General features: G+C 44.0%; 1 protein-coding gene across 4 annotated transcripts in view; it reads right to left on the bottom strand.

Moving 5' to 3' along the window:
• LOC122946141 (glutamate receptor ionotropic, NMDA 1) overlaps window positions 1-14,017 on the bottom strand; it is an 87,132-nt gene that overhangs the window by 34,212 nt on the left and 38,903 nt on the right. For all 4 annotated transcript variants that reach the window (XM_044305525.1, XM_044305527.1, XM_044305526.1 and 1 more), the window contains 10 exons: window positions 13,308-13,408; window positions 8,906-9,027; window positions 8,601-8,775; window positions 6,301-6,445; window positions 5,572-5,655; window positions 4,987-5,128; window positions 4,780-4,907; window positions 3,386-3,550; window positions 906-1,024; window positions 471-583 (listed from right to left, as the gene is read on the bottom strand). In XM_044305525.1, coding sequence (XP_044161460.1) covers window positions 471-583; window positions 906-1,024; window positions 3,386-3,550; window positions 4,780-4,907; window positions 4,987-5,128; window positions 5,572-5,655; window positions 6,301-6,445; window positions 8,601-8,775; window positions 8,906-9,027; window positions 13,308-13,408 — 1,294 coding nt within the window. The remainder of the gene's footprint in view (window positions 1-470; window positions 584-905; window positions 1,025-3,385; window positions 3,551-4,779; window positions 4,908-4,986; window positions 5,129-5,571; window positions 5,656-6,300; window positions 6,446-8,600; window positions 8,776-8,905; window positions 9,028-13,307; window positions 13,409-14,017) is intronic.

The raw sequence follows: 14,017 nt of genomic DNA, 5'->3' as shown, positions 1-14,017 counted from the left end.
TCCCAGCATCCCCAACGATCAGCTGTTTGCAGAGTCTGCGACGCTCCGTGAGCACCGTGGCCTCTTCCTAGGCCAGTGACGTCACATTCATCGATCATGTGGCCTAGTGGCAGCTCAATCCCATTCAAGAGAATAGGGCTGAGCTGCAATACCAAGGATAGCCACTATACAGTGTAAGGTGCATGATGTGAAGAGGCATTGGTGCTCACCAGAAGGCAGCAGCCTCCTCAAACAGCTGACCGGTGGGGGGTGCCAGGTGTCTGATCCCTACTGATCTGATCTTATCCTGAAGATTGGTCATCAATATCTAAATCTCACAAAAAAGATCTGAGTAGTGCCCCTGGGGGGCGGGGGGAAGGGGGCGCGATAATGAGCACTAGAATCTACCCAGGGGAAAATGTGGTCCATCCCAAGTCACCACTAATGATGAATACTTTTACATCTATCACACAGGTCTACGTTGAAGTCACCTTCTCCAATTCCAGAGTTCAGCAGGACACCCCAGGAGAACCACATAGCAGAAGACAGTGTGAGGGCATCCTCCTCTTCCTCCTCAGTGTTCACTTTAAAACGGCCAAATGGACTGGGAGGAAAGGTAATGCAATGGGTAAGTCAGGGTATGCGAAGCACGTTCATAATGAAAATATTATGCTATTAATCGCTGTACTAAGGTCATAGAAGATACAAACAACTCCAGACCAAACCCAACCAGGAATGGTGTGATATGTTGATGCTCAGCTTCTAAGGCCACATTATCACATTTATCACTACCTCTAGAGTCCAAGGTGAAACGATAACAGGGATCAATGACCGTTAGGTCAAAACTATGAAGTTATGTTACCAGCGCTTCCTACAAGTACAGTGAACAGATTGCCAGAGAACAGAAATCATCTTGTAGGACTGACCTGAACCGATCCAGTAGATACAACATAACGGCCACCACATGTACAGAGAGTCCGACCAAGAGCCATAGAGTACTCTGGAAAGGCTGCATAAATGAATCCAGTGTACTCCTGGGGATTTCCTGTAAGGACCCAAGAAAATATACTCATTATCTATATTACTATAAAGGAGATGCATAGGTTGTACTAGCATAGTCCGTACTGGAGGTGGTGTATATCTCACTAAGATTGCTCAGATGGGTGAGGTAAAAAGAATCAAGAAAGTTGTGTTGTTTCAGCAAATTGTAGCTTTCTGAGGAATTTTTATTCTACAGTATTTTATGGACTGGATTTTAATAGAATGGCATGCAGGTTGGTAGTGGGACATGCCATTCCCCCCACACTCCAGTAAAAGATATTCACCCAGCCTAAGAAGAACCCAGGTGTAGCTGCTGGGCTCATTACTGTGAACAGCTGATAGGAGGGGGTCCCAGGTGTCGGACCCCAACCAATCAGACACTAATGACCTGTCCAGAGGACAGGTCAAAAGTAAAAAAAAAAATCTTGGAAAGTTAAAGGGGTTCTGCACTTTGTTTTAACTGATTATCTATCCTCTGGATAGATCATCAGCTTCTGATCGGCGGGGGTCCGACACCCAGGACCCCCGCCGATCAGCTGTTTGAAAAGGCAGCGGCGCTCCAGCAGCGCTGCGGCCTTCTCACTGTTTACCGCCGGCCCACTGACGTCACGACTAGTATCAACCAGCGTGGGCGGGGCTAAGCTCCATTCAAGTGAACAGAGCTTAGCCCCGCCCACGCTAGTTGATACTAGTCGTGACGTCCGTGGGCGGGCGGTAAACATTGAGAAGTCCGCTGCGCTGCTGGAGCGCCGCTGCCTTCTCAAACAGCTGATCGGCGGGGGTCCTGGGTGTCGGACCCCCGCCGATCAGAAGCTGATGATCTATCCAGAGGATAGATAATCAGTTAAAACAAAGTGCAGAACCCCTTTAAGTATGCACCCCATTGAGTGATTTGAGTAAAATACCTGAAAGCTGAATGTTTAGATTTTTGACATTTTTCTCTTAATATTTGACATTTTTTACATTGCTCTTTTTACCCTACAAAATGAAAGTTTTTCTTTACTTCTTTGCTATGTAGAGTTGTTTTTGTCTAGATATTCACCTGGTAGTTACACACACAAAGAAGTCTATATAAATTGTATAAACTGCACTTTGCTGGTCCTGGAGAAGGCCTTGAGTGGGTTGCCCCAACCCCAATAGACATTCTCTTGGGCTACGGACATTATAGAAGAAGATGCAACCCCACTCAGGACTCTACTGTAGTATTAGCCGGAGCAAAGGGTTATTGGAAGGATTGGTTCATTCGAAGTTTGGTGCACTTGGCACTGATTCCTCTGTAGAAGTAGGTCAGTGTAGTAGACCTTGATTTGAATGGAGCAGTAGAGATCATGCATGACCACCAGAAGTTCAATCCACACCGATCACACATATCCCTTTAAGTCTTATTGCTATGCAACACAATTGATAAATGGGAACTTAAAGGGGTCCTCTCACTTCAGCAAATGGCATTTATTATGGAGAGAAAGTTAATACAAGGCACTTACTAATCTTTCATGATTGTCCATATTCCCTCCTTTGCCGGCTTTATTAATTTTTCTATCACATTATACACTGCTTGTTTCCATGGTTACGACCACCCTGCAATCCATCAGCGGTGGTCATGCTTGCACACTATAGGAAAAAGCACCGGCTCTCACGGTCCCCGCCACCAGAGAGGCCGACACTTTTTACTATAGTGTGCAAGCACGGCCACTGCTGATGGATTGCATGGTGGTCGTAACTATGAAAACGAGCAGTGTATAATGTGGTGGAAAAATGAATCCAGCCAGCAAAGGAAGCAATATAGAGAATCACAATACATTAGTAAGTGCCTTGTATTAACTTTCTCTACCTGATAAATGTCACTTGCTGAAGTGACACAACCCCTTTAACTTTCTCCAGTTGATAAATGCTGAAGTGACACAACCCATTTAAAACTTCATAAGCCCTAATACCTCTGAGCTAGTGTGAGAAGTTACCTCCCGGTACAGGCTACATTGCGGTACATGCCATAAATATGTACAATGCCTCCGTTCTCTCCTGGCCGATCATCACTACTGGGGCCCCATAGATCCTACCCACCGTGACTCCCATAAAGTGGACTCTACTGGTTTCAAAGATTCTAAATCCCAAGGGCCTGTATAATACAGAACCCGACAAGACAGCTTCTATAGGGCCAAAGAAGAAAGGGGGACCAAGTCCATTTGGTCTATGGGTAGTGTAAACCTGGACATGGTAAATAAGTCAATGGAGAGTGAAATTGTAGGATGATTAGCGTGCCCCAGACCGTTATCTTAATGAGCACCAGGAGAGGACCAGAAATTGCTTTAGTTCTGGGGACCCACTCTCCTCTATGTCCACCCCTGCTATTTCCTACCCTACATACCTTTTTCACAAGGATGGTCAGCCCCTGGTACTTGAAGGGCTTGGAGAATTCGATGTACTGAGCGCGCTCGTTGTTGATGGTCAGCGGGGCGACGATCATGTCGGCTTGTCCGCTCAGTAGCTCGCCCATCATCCCGTTCCATTCTTTCTTATTACTGTTATTAACCTGAAACAAGACGACTCACACATTTTACTCCCGTTCCCCGGGCGAACGCACTTATCAGATTAATCTAAGATGATTACAAAGGGCAAGTTTATACCATTAGGAACATCTGACAGAAAAGAAGAGGCAAAGTGAATTTGTCAGGTATTATCCCAGATTAATCTGCCAGCAGCTGCATGTAATCTGACAAGTGGATGAGCCAGAGGCATGCTGTCCCGCTCGGCCTGAGGGCTCAGACACTTCATTGAGCCAAATGCCCTCACGCAGCTGTTCTTCACAAGTATACATGGATATAGGCCCAAATGCGCGCATGATATATATTTGGTTACATCACCTGGTTGCACCAACGGGGTAGGGTATAAACAGGGTCCAATACCTTACCTTGGGCCGCCCCTATGAGGAGCTTTCCCCGATCCTGGCCATAGTAGACGTGCAGATGCTAGGTAACCTGGAGAACTTTCCTCTTCCTGCATCTAGGTGTGTGGTTGGTAGACAACAAGCAACCCCTACCTCTTTTCATTCTCAGAAGCCCCATCCAGGCTGCTTTTCTCAACCAAGGTAACCCTGAAATTGACATCCCCAGTGGCCTATTTTAACTTAGTTCCGGCCTCTGGATGCAGCCCGATCACTACTCTTCCGATACACTATTGTCTCCAATCTAAAACTACTCCAAGTGTCACAACCTGGGGATTAAAGGGTGACTACCACCGAATCCCTTAGATTGCACACTTTGCTTTAGCCAGCGCAAATCGGATTAGAGGGTCCATCCACGGCAGGGAGGAACCGATCGTGGACTGGCCATTAAAAATCATGAGGCTCTTACTAATGACCAGGGGGTAATTTATTAAACAGAAATATGCCTAAATTAGGCGTACTTCTGGCGCAGATTGTGGTGCAAAGGTAACCGCTCACGCCAGGTCTAAAAAAATGTGGGCGTGGAATGGGCGGGGAAGGGGATGGGCCAGCACCTGTTTTAGGCGTACAAAATGGTCTAAATGTAAGACAGCAAAGAGCTTAAATGTTTTTCATTTATAGTAGGTATACCACTTTAATATAGAATAATCCCCATTTTGGGTAGCATGTATCATTTGTTTCCAAAAACGCCCACTTTTGCTCATATTTGCATAAGGTCCTCCCCTGCGGTACCATTCAGTGAAAAAGGGGCAGTTGCGTTATTTGGTGAATATGTAAAATGTACAAAATAATGGACGCAAATAATGTAAGCAACTCACCCGCTCCTGGGTGCCAAACTTCCCATCAGCCACTAGGTGAAACTCGTAATTGAAATTCATCTCTTTGGCAAGTTTCAGCAATAAGTCGATGCAGAAACCGTAACAGCACTGGGGTACGGTGGGGCGACCTGATAACAGAGCGATGGAGATCAGAATGTGGCATAAGGATAATACTATCAATTACAGATCTGAGTCACCGAGGGAAGCCTCTACCTGGAATGGTATCATTGGGTCCTGAACATGGGACCTTTTTTATGAGGTCCCCGGTTATGGCATATTCCTCCCTGCAGGAGCCGTCCGGCAGAGCTGATTTCACATACACAAAGGGTTCCTGATGAATGGTAACTATCTGTGGGTGAAACAGTGAGGAACAATTGAAAGGGAGAGTCCTGGCAAAGCTGATTCTCTGTTATGCCTAGTGCGGGTCAAAGGGGGTGGAGCATGACCTAAGTGTTCCTTGGATTCCCTGTGTCATGCTCCACCTCCTTATGCCCTGGACAGTGAATCAATTTTATCTGAAGTGTTCATCATGCTTTTTTTTTAATGTTTTTGAATAAAAGAATTGGAAACTTTTTTTTTCTACTTGGATTATCTTGCACAAGTCAGCAAGTGTTTCCTGCACCGATGCGTTTGGGACACTCAGTGGAGATTATTAACTGAAGTGTCAGTGGGCTCCACAATTTTTGGGACATAATATTTTATCATAATATATTAGTGTTAATGTAAAAAGCGGAAAACTCAGGGAAACTACAGCATAACGTGGTATTGCTGAAGGAAAACTTCAACCTTTACCTTTAAATTGGTTGACATTTTGTAACCTTGCGGTTTCTCCGTTTCACCGCCCGGCCAAATGATTTTTCTTTCATTTTGTAAAATCTGGAGGAAAAAAAATAATAAATCACATCATCAACCTCCATCGGCCTAGGAAAGATGAAAGGGCAGAGCAGGAAAAATAAGATAACAAAATAACCAAAGAATATATCTAAGACAAAGACACTTCACAAGAGATGATGAATTATAAAAAAAAATACTAAAAATATATGTAATAAATAAATAGAAAAAGAAGGAAAATGCAAAAATATAGTATTAAAAAATCTAGCTTTAAACCCAAATGTGCAGGGGAGGTTATAGATCCTCAGCAGGGGCGTAGCTATAGGGGGTGCAGAGGTAGCAGTCGCTACCGGGCCCAGGAGCCTGAGGAGCTCAAAGACCCTTGTGCCACATAAGACACTGGCATTATAGAAAGTGCATACTGGTCAATTTACACCTCTGGCTGGAGGGAAGGGGTTAGGTCAAGAATTTGGCATGAGGGGGTGCCCTTTCAATGTTTGCCTCAGGCAGCAGGAAGGCTACGTGCTCCCCTGCCCCTTGCCAACAAGCACTGAGGGACGGGGGCCCAAGCTGAACTCTTGCACCAGGGCCCATGAGCTTTTAGCTACGCCCCTGATCCCCAGATCACCTTTGATTTCAGTATTCTTCTATATTGTATTTGCATAACCCCATGCCAGATTTCCGACTCACATGACTCCCGTTGAAGATGCCGACTTGAACAAGTTTCCGATTCTGCAGATTCATGATGCTATAATTAGCAAATTTCCTGTCTCCGTCCTCATTAAACTCCACTCGTCCTGTTACTCCCTCAGGATACTTGGAAGACATGAGCACCCTATAGCGACAAAATATAGATTGGAAATCATGGAAGGTTTTCATGGTTTGCTGTGTGTTAGGCCTGGTCAATTCACAAAAAGTTCAACATGGTAATTTTTGTAGTAACCAGATATTTCCCCAGGACAATTTTTATACTTGATTTTTATGCACTCCGCAATATTGAAATTGCAACACCAAGAAAGACAAGGTTTTGCAAATCGAGAAAATAGCAGGTGTCCTAATATATGCAGATGACATTTTCAAGCACCTAGCTCCAATCTGTGACATGTGGGAGGGGCATAAAAAGCAGATTGAAAGCAAAGTTTTTTGGCCACATGAAACCTCATAAATCAGATCAAGTCATGTGAGATGATTGTGTGATGTCTCCTGTTCATCGACATGACAGTGATCACCACCTATCACAAACTGAGAGGGACTGAATCCTTGAGCTGAGAGCCCTTGGTTTATCACACCAGCAGATCGCTATGTGCCTAGGCCGATATGTCAGCACTGGTCAACGCTGCGTGTCCCAGTGGTTGGGAGAGCAACAACGGACTAGAATGACAGCAAGGGGTGCAGAGAGTAGAACCTCTACTCGGACAGATCATCTGATTAGAAGAATGAGGCCTAGTGATCCATTCTGTTCTGCAAATTAAATTGGACATCATATCCCAAGCCTAGGGCAGCAAACAGCATGTACACAAACCATCAGAAGGCGTCTGCACAACATTGGGCTACGAGCCAGAGGTCCAGCTACAGGTGATCCACTGACCTCACGCCACTACTCCCAAGGCTATCATGGTGCAAAGCAAGATGGCAATGGAGGCTGGAATGGAGAGCTGTCATCTTCAGTGATTAGTCTCGCTTTTGTCTCGACGCAATGAAATTGGTCTGGAGACCATTTGAGCAATGGCATAAAGAGGGCGTCACAAGGGAATGCCACACCGGTCCTACTCCCTATGGTGTAGGGTGGCATAATGTACACCTTTCAGGTATTAACAGCTCGGCGTTACATTGATTTGGTCGTGGAACCAGTGGTACGGCCATTTCTCCAAAGTGTCCCAGGATCTGTTTATAAACAGGATAATGCAAGGCTTCATGTTGCTCGTACTACTGTGAGCAGCCTGCATTGCCTAAACGTGCTACCATGGCCTACAGCATCTCTAGGACATCATTGATTGGCAATTGTAAGCAGCGGATCTTGATGATTTCCATGCCCAATTGCATTCAGCGCGGCAGAACATTTCTCAGAAACCATTAGTAATGTCACTGATAGAAGCACGTGGATATCTGCACGTGGTGCTCATACTCCATAGTGGATAAATCTAGATGTTTTGAGTATTTTGTTTTCATTTCATTTAGATTTATCATTTGCATATCATTAACATGTCTATCCATCCTGTGATTTCCAGAATTAGTGTTACAGTTTCAGTGTTGAGGAGTGTATGTAAGCCATCCATACTCTTATGTCCTCATGACAACACTTCCTTCCTAGGCTTTGCCATAAGGACCTGATATGGATATGTCAACATCCACATTAATGTCCCCATCGCAACTTGCCTAAATTGTGGTAGTTATAAGGTTGTCTCATGTAGACCACCCATTGTGCATCGGGAACTTGCAGAGGAAATGTAATATTACATGGGGCGATTCAAAATACGGCATAGGAGCTGATTGCAACCAGCTCTGGTTCATAGGACTCTTTCTATGAGGTCCTTGTGTCTTAATAAGGTGGTCTTTGAAATATGTGACCCTTGAGATGCATGGTTTTTGGATCCACAGAGCGGAAGTGTTATCACAGGAAGCATGAATAACCTGACACCAGGGGTGCACCATCAATGAGGCGAGGTGAGGCGTTAGCCTCAGGCAAGATGGGGGGATTATCTGTTTATGTAGTATAGTATTGGGAAGCACAGTATGTGGCGGTGTATTACCCTGTATGTTTTGTGGCTCTGTATGTAATGTTTTCCAAGTATGTCTTTAACAGTAAGGCTGGAGGGAAGGGGTTAGGTTAAGAAATTGGCATTGGGGGTTTGGGGCGCCATTTCAGTTTTTGCCTCAGGCAGCATAAAGGCTAGGTGCACCCCTGCCTGACACTGCTCATGTCTAGTAAGTTACAGAAGGGACTGTCATGTAGGGAGCAGATCCTTCAACCACGGTAGACATATAAGCACCTCTTAAAGAGCGGCCCTGTTTTCCATATGTTGGTATTCCCAACACAACCTCTTGGAGGGTCAGTAATATTTTCCTTCTCAAAAAGTTCATGAATCGCCTGAGCCGCGACCGCGACTGCGTCACTGATATGCGCAGACTCGTTTTTCCCGTTAATTAGCTGGAGACCTATGACTCCTGGGGGAAGAAGAGTGAAATCATTATTAGGAGGCACCCAATGATACTGTCGTTTCCGACCTTCCCATTACGGCCATTGCCTAAAATGCATTTAAAAACTAACAAAATCTTGTTCGCTGCATTACATTACCGTCTGGAGCATATCGCAAGGCACTTCCTGAGATCTCCCGTTCTCCCACCAACCAGACATAGCCGGGGCCGGTCATTTCCAGAACCGCCGCTGTTTTGTATACCGTGCTGGCATCATCCTCGCTGAAAGGAAAGTGACACAAAGATAATATCACCATATCAAGCCATCAGAGGCCCGCCACCCTAGGTGGCATTGACCGTCAGCTCCCTTATCACTTCTGCCATGGCACTGGACTCGTTCGTTGAGTGGGAGGTTGTTGTGCTACAAGTCTCAACATGAACCAAAGGAATATTTACCTTCTATACAAATGAGTGCAAGAGATAACAAAGTGGGTAAACAGGGCACAGTTAGGGTAGAGTTACCATATGGTTTACATCAGAGGAGTGAACATGGAGATGTGCCAGGAGTAGTTGCCATGTTACTCAGGAACATGTATCGTCAGTACATCCAAAATGTTTAATATTGATGTCATTTGGATCTGTCGTCTCTGCAGTGTGGATAGACAGACAGTTTGTGAGCTGCCAACCAGAACAGGTGCAATAGTCATGGATTTTACTGGCTAATAGTGGGTATGGTGCCACCCAGGAATATATTGAGCTAGTACAGATTAATCTGTCACATAAAGAGGACGGATAGATAGATAAATATGAGATAGATAGACAAATAGTGTCACGGCCTTTGGTGTGCGCCGTGACACGGTTGCCATGCATGCTGTTGCCAGCGGCAACCTGTTGTGGTTACAGCATGTAGGTGCCTCCTCCTTTCTCCTTGGGCCTTCCCTGTCTTATGCCGGAGGGTTAATTATCTAGGTGGTGGGGATTTAGCTGTGTCCTGGGTGTGGCCAGGAGGTTTATTTTACCTGTGGCTTCCAGGCTGGAGTCAGTTGTACTCCAGCCTTGTTTGGTGATGGAGCGCTGCTCCTTTCTTGGGTTAACCTGCCCAGTCCTTGAGGAACCGGTAGTCTCCTTTTCCTGACCCCTATGCTGGGGTTCGTTAGAGTCAGTAGGGCCCAGGTTCCAGTGTATGAGTCCTCCCACCATTAGGGGGCGCTCATACGGTCAGGAGATCAGGGCTAGGATGAGGGTTGCATTGGAGGTTTTAATTTTCCGCATCCTTGCTTACAGGCCTGGTTACTTCCTGTATTCCTTTCATTATATGGTGGGGGGTTTCCCCTACTCCCCACCGTGACAAATAGATGATAGAGACAAAGAGAGATGGATAGATATAGAACAGATAGAGAATGGAGAGATAGACAAAATTAGAGAGAGATGGTGAGAGATATGAAATAACAATAGAGAGATATGAGATAGCTATGGGGTGGATAGAGAAAGAATAGATAGATCGATAAAGATATTAGAGAGATAGAGATATGAGATAGATAGTGGAGTGCCGTGGAATATTTTTATTTCTGCATTTTTGGAGATTGGATCACTTCAACATCCGCTGGCACCCTTCTGCTTTTTTGGACGTGCAGTGCCGTTCATACTATATTATAGATAGACAAATAGATAGATAGATAAATAGATAGAAGAGAAAAGAAAAGTAGCAGCACACAAACTTTTTATATGGGGGTGCAAACAATCCTCCTAGGGGACCGGAGACCAAGGCCCCAATTGTAGACAAAAAGAGAAGAGAAGGCAGCACTCCAGGTAGTAAGCAAAAGTGGACGATTTATTCACCCAACCAGCAGCAACGTTTCAGCTCTCACAATGGAGCCTTTATCCAGCTGCTGGATAAAGGCTCCATTGTGAGAGCTGAAACGTTGCTGCTGGTTGGGTGAATAAATCGTCCACTTTTCCTTACTACCTGGAGTGCTGCCTTCTCTTCTCTTTTTGTAGATAGATAGATACAGGGGTGGGATTCAAATTTTTAACAACAGGTTCCCTACTCAAAAGCGGACACGCGACATCACAACACGTTTACATATACAGTACAGACCAAAAGTTTGGACACACCTTCTCATTCAAAGAGTTTTCTTTATTTTGATGACTATGAAAATTGTAGATTCACACTGAAGGCATCAAAACTATGAATTAATACATGTGGAATTATATACATAACAAAAAAGTGTGAAACAACTGAAAATATGTCATATTCTAGGTTCTTCAAAGTAGCCACCTTTTGCTTTGATTACTGCTTTGCACACTCTTGGCATTCTCTTGATGAGCTTCAAGAGGTAGTCACCTGAAATGGTCTTCTAACAGTCTTGAAGGAGTTCCCAGAGATGCTTAGCACTTGTTGGCCCTTTTGCCTTCACTCTGCGGTCCAGCTCACCCCAAACCATCTCGATTGGGTTCAGGTCCGGTGACTGTGGAGGCCAGGTCATCTGGCGCAGCACCCCATCACTCTCCTTCATGGTCAAATAGCCCTTACACAGCCTGGAGGTGTTTGGGGTCATTGTCCTGTTGAAAAATAAATGATGGTCCAACTAAACGCAAACCGGATGGAATAGCATGCCGCTGCAAGATGCTGTGGTAGCCATGCTGGTTCAGTATGCCTGAGGGAACTCCTTCAAGACTGTTGGAAGACCATTTCAGGTGACTACCTCTTGAAGCTCATCATGAGAATGCCAAGAGTGTGCAAAGCAGTAATCAAAGCAAAAGGTGGCTACTTTGAAGAACCTAGAATATTACATATTTTCAGTTGTTTCACACTTTTTTGTTATGTATATAATTCCACATGTGTTAATTCATAGTTTTGATGCCTTCAGTGTGAATCTACAATTTTCATAGTCATGAAAATAAAGAAAACTCTTTGAATGAGAAGGTGTGTCCAAACTTTTGGTCTGTACTGTACATACACCCTATACATGGTATACATACATAAATACACCATATATACACTACACACACACAGGCTACTTTCACACTAGCAATACCGGGAAATAAACACTTCTGTTTTGTCCCCATTCATTGTCAATGGGGACAAAACTGAACTGAACAGAACGGAGCGCTCCAAAATGCATTCCGTTTAGTTTAGTTGCATTCCCATACCGGAGAGCAAACCGCAACATGTTGTAGTTTTCTTTCCGTCCTGGGATGCGGAGCAAGACGTATCCGGCAAGACCACCAATGCAAGTCAATGAGGACGTGTCTGTTTTCTCTGACACAATAGAAAACTGATCCGTCCCCTATTGAGTTCATGACGGATCCGTCTTGGCAATGTTAAAAATAATACAACCAGATCCGATCATAACGGAGGCAGATGGTTGTATTATCAGTAACGGAAGCGTTTTTGCTGAACCCTGTTGGTGTGGAAGTAGCCTAATGAGCTAAACTATCAGCAGCGCGCAAAGCAATGGAAGTGAACATCTCCAGCTGCCCTTATGTCACCAAAGCACTGGATCGGGACTCAGCCGGTGACATGGTTCTCCGATCCAGTTGTAATTTTAACAACCGTAGAACTGGAGGGAACTGGCAGAATCCCATGCCTAGATAGATGAAGAGAGAGATGAGATACCGGATGGATAGTCAGATTAGAGAGAGAGACAGAGAGATGGAAAGATGATAGATAAATATGATAGATAGATAGCAGGGGCGTAGCTATAGGGGGTGCAGAGGTAGCAGTCGCTACAGGGCCCAGGAGCCTGTGGGGGCCCAAAGACCCTTGTGTCACATAAGAAGACACTGGTATTATAGAAAGTGCATGCTGGTCAAGTTACATCTCTGGCTGGAGGGAAGGGGTTAGGTAAAGAATTTGGCATGGGGGTGGTGGGTGCCGTTAGGCAGCATGAAGGCTGACGGGAAGGGGGGCCCAAGCTGAACTCTTGCACCCGGGCCCATGAGCCTTTAGCTACGCCCCTGATAGATAGAATATGCAAAAAGAAACAGCAGCACAGTCCAGGTGTAAGGGTGCAATTCCTTCTGGATTCCAGACAAAGATTCCATATACAATATTCAAAGAATGAATGATGAAGCAGCACTCCAAATTAGGTGAAGGGTGCCTGACAAAGGCCTCATTGAGCTGGGCTGAAACGTTGCTACTTGGGAATAAACGGGTCTCACACCCTTCACCTACTTTGTAGAGCTGCCTAATTTTTTTTTTTTTTTGAATATCATAGATAGATAGACATAAATATGAGAAGAATTTTACAACCAATGGGAAACCTATTACAATATTAAGGATGTGCTTAGATAAAAAAAAAGAAGAGGATAAACACCATAAGGCATATCATTCTAGCCAACAATAAACTTGGCGCTCTGTGTAGATTAATGCTGTTATACCATTATCAGAATATATTTCAATAAGGGAATAATCTGAAAATAAAAAAAATATTCAAAAAGTTCATCGGGGGAGATCTCTGCATGTATGCCTGTCTGGACTTGACCCCAGGGCATTTCCTGTGTATAGAAAACAAATGTCAGACAGTACAGAGGCCAGGGTGTCCTGGTCGCCAACTTACCTAGCGGAGAGGATGATCACTCTGGCTTCCAGTCCTTTCGCTTCAGTCAGAAGAGCCGTCACATTTTTGGTCCCAGGTTCAAAGTGAAGAACTTTTTCTGCCTGTGATTAGTGTGAGCAAATGGAATTAGCACGGGTAATACATACCTTTCTGAGAGTGAGCCATGCTATCTAGAGAAAGAAGGTTACACACTCTTATCACAAGTCAAGAGATTTTTTTTTTTTTTATCTATGTCCAATATTTTCTTTAATTATTTTTTCCTTTTCTTTTTTTCTTTATATTTTTTCCTTGCTTTCATTTTGCACTCTGCATGCAAACTGAAGTTCGCCAAGACCCAAAAAGAAAAAAAAAAGACGTGCATTTTATAAGATATTAGGTTAAAAAAAGGTCTGGAAATGCATAAAAAAAAAAAAAAGAAAATCCAATGAAGTGTCCTCTTCCCAAAATCAAAAAACCAAAAAGAATATATCGCAAATAAAAAAAGAGAAAAAAAGTTTTTTTACCTTTGAAGAATAAAAGTGAATATTTTATACTGTAGAATAAAATCTTCCTTATTTTTTTTGAAAAATAATGATAAAAAAACTTGCAGGTTAATTCATTGGTTCACATGCATTCCTAACAAACTTTAACTGCTGGAGGTGCCCACAATTAATTTTTTCACATAATTTTTTATTTTTCATTTTTTTATTTTATTTTTTTGCTAGCCCCTC

Source organism: Bufo gargarizans, chromosome 9, assembly GCF_014858855.1.
Source record: "Bufo gargarizans isolate SCDJY-AF-19 chromosome 9, ASM1485885v1, whole genome shotgun sequence".
NCBI classification, from domain to species: Eukaryota; Metazoa; Chordata; class Amphibia; order Anura; family Bufonidae; genus Bufo; species Bufo gargarizans.
The sequence above is the reverse complement of the archived record's forward strand: the minus strand, read 5'-3'. Positions and strand labels throughout refer to the sequence as shown.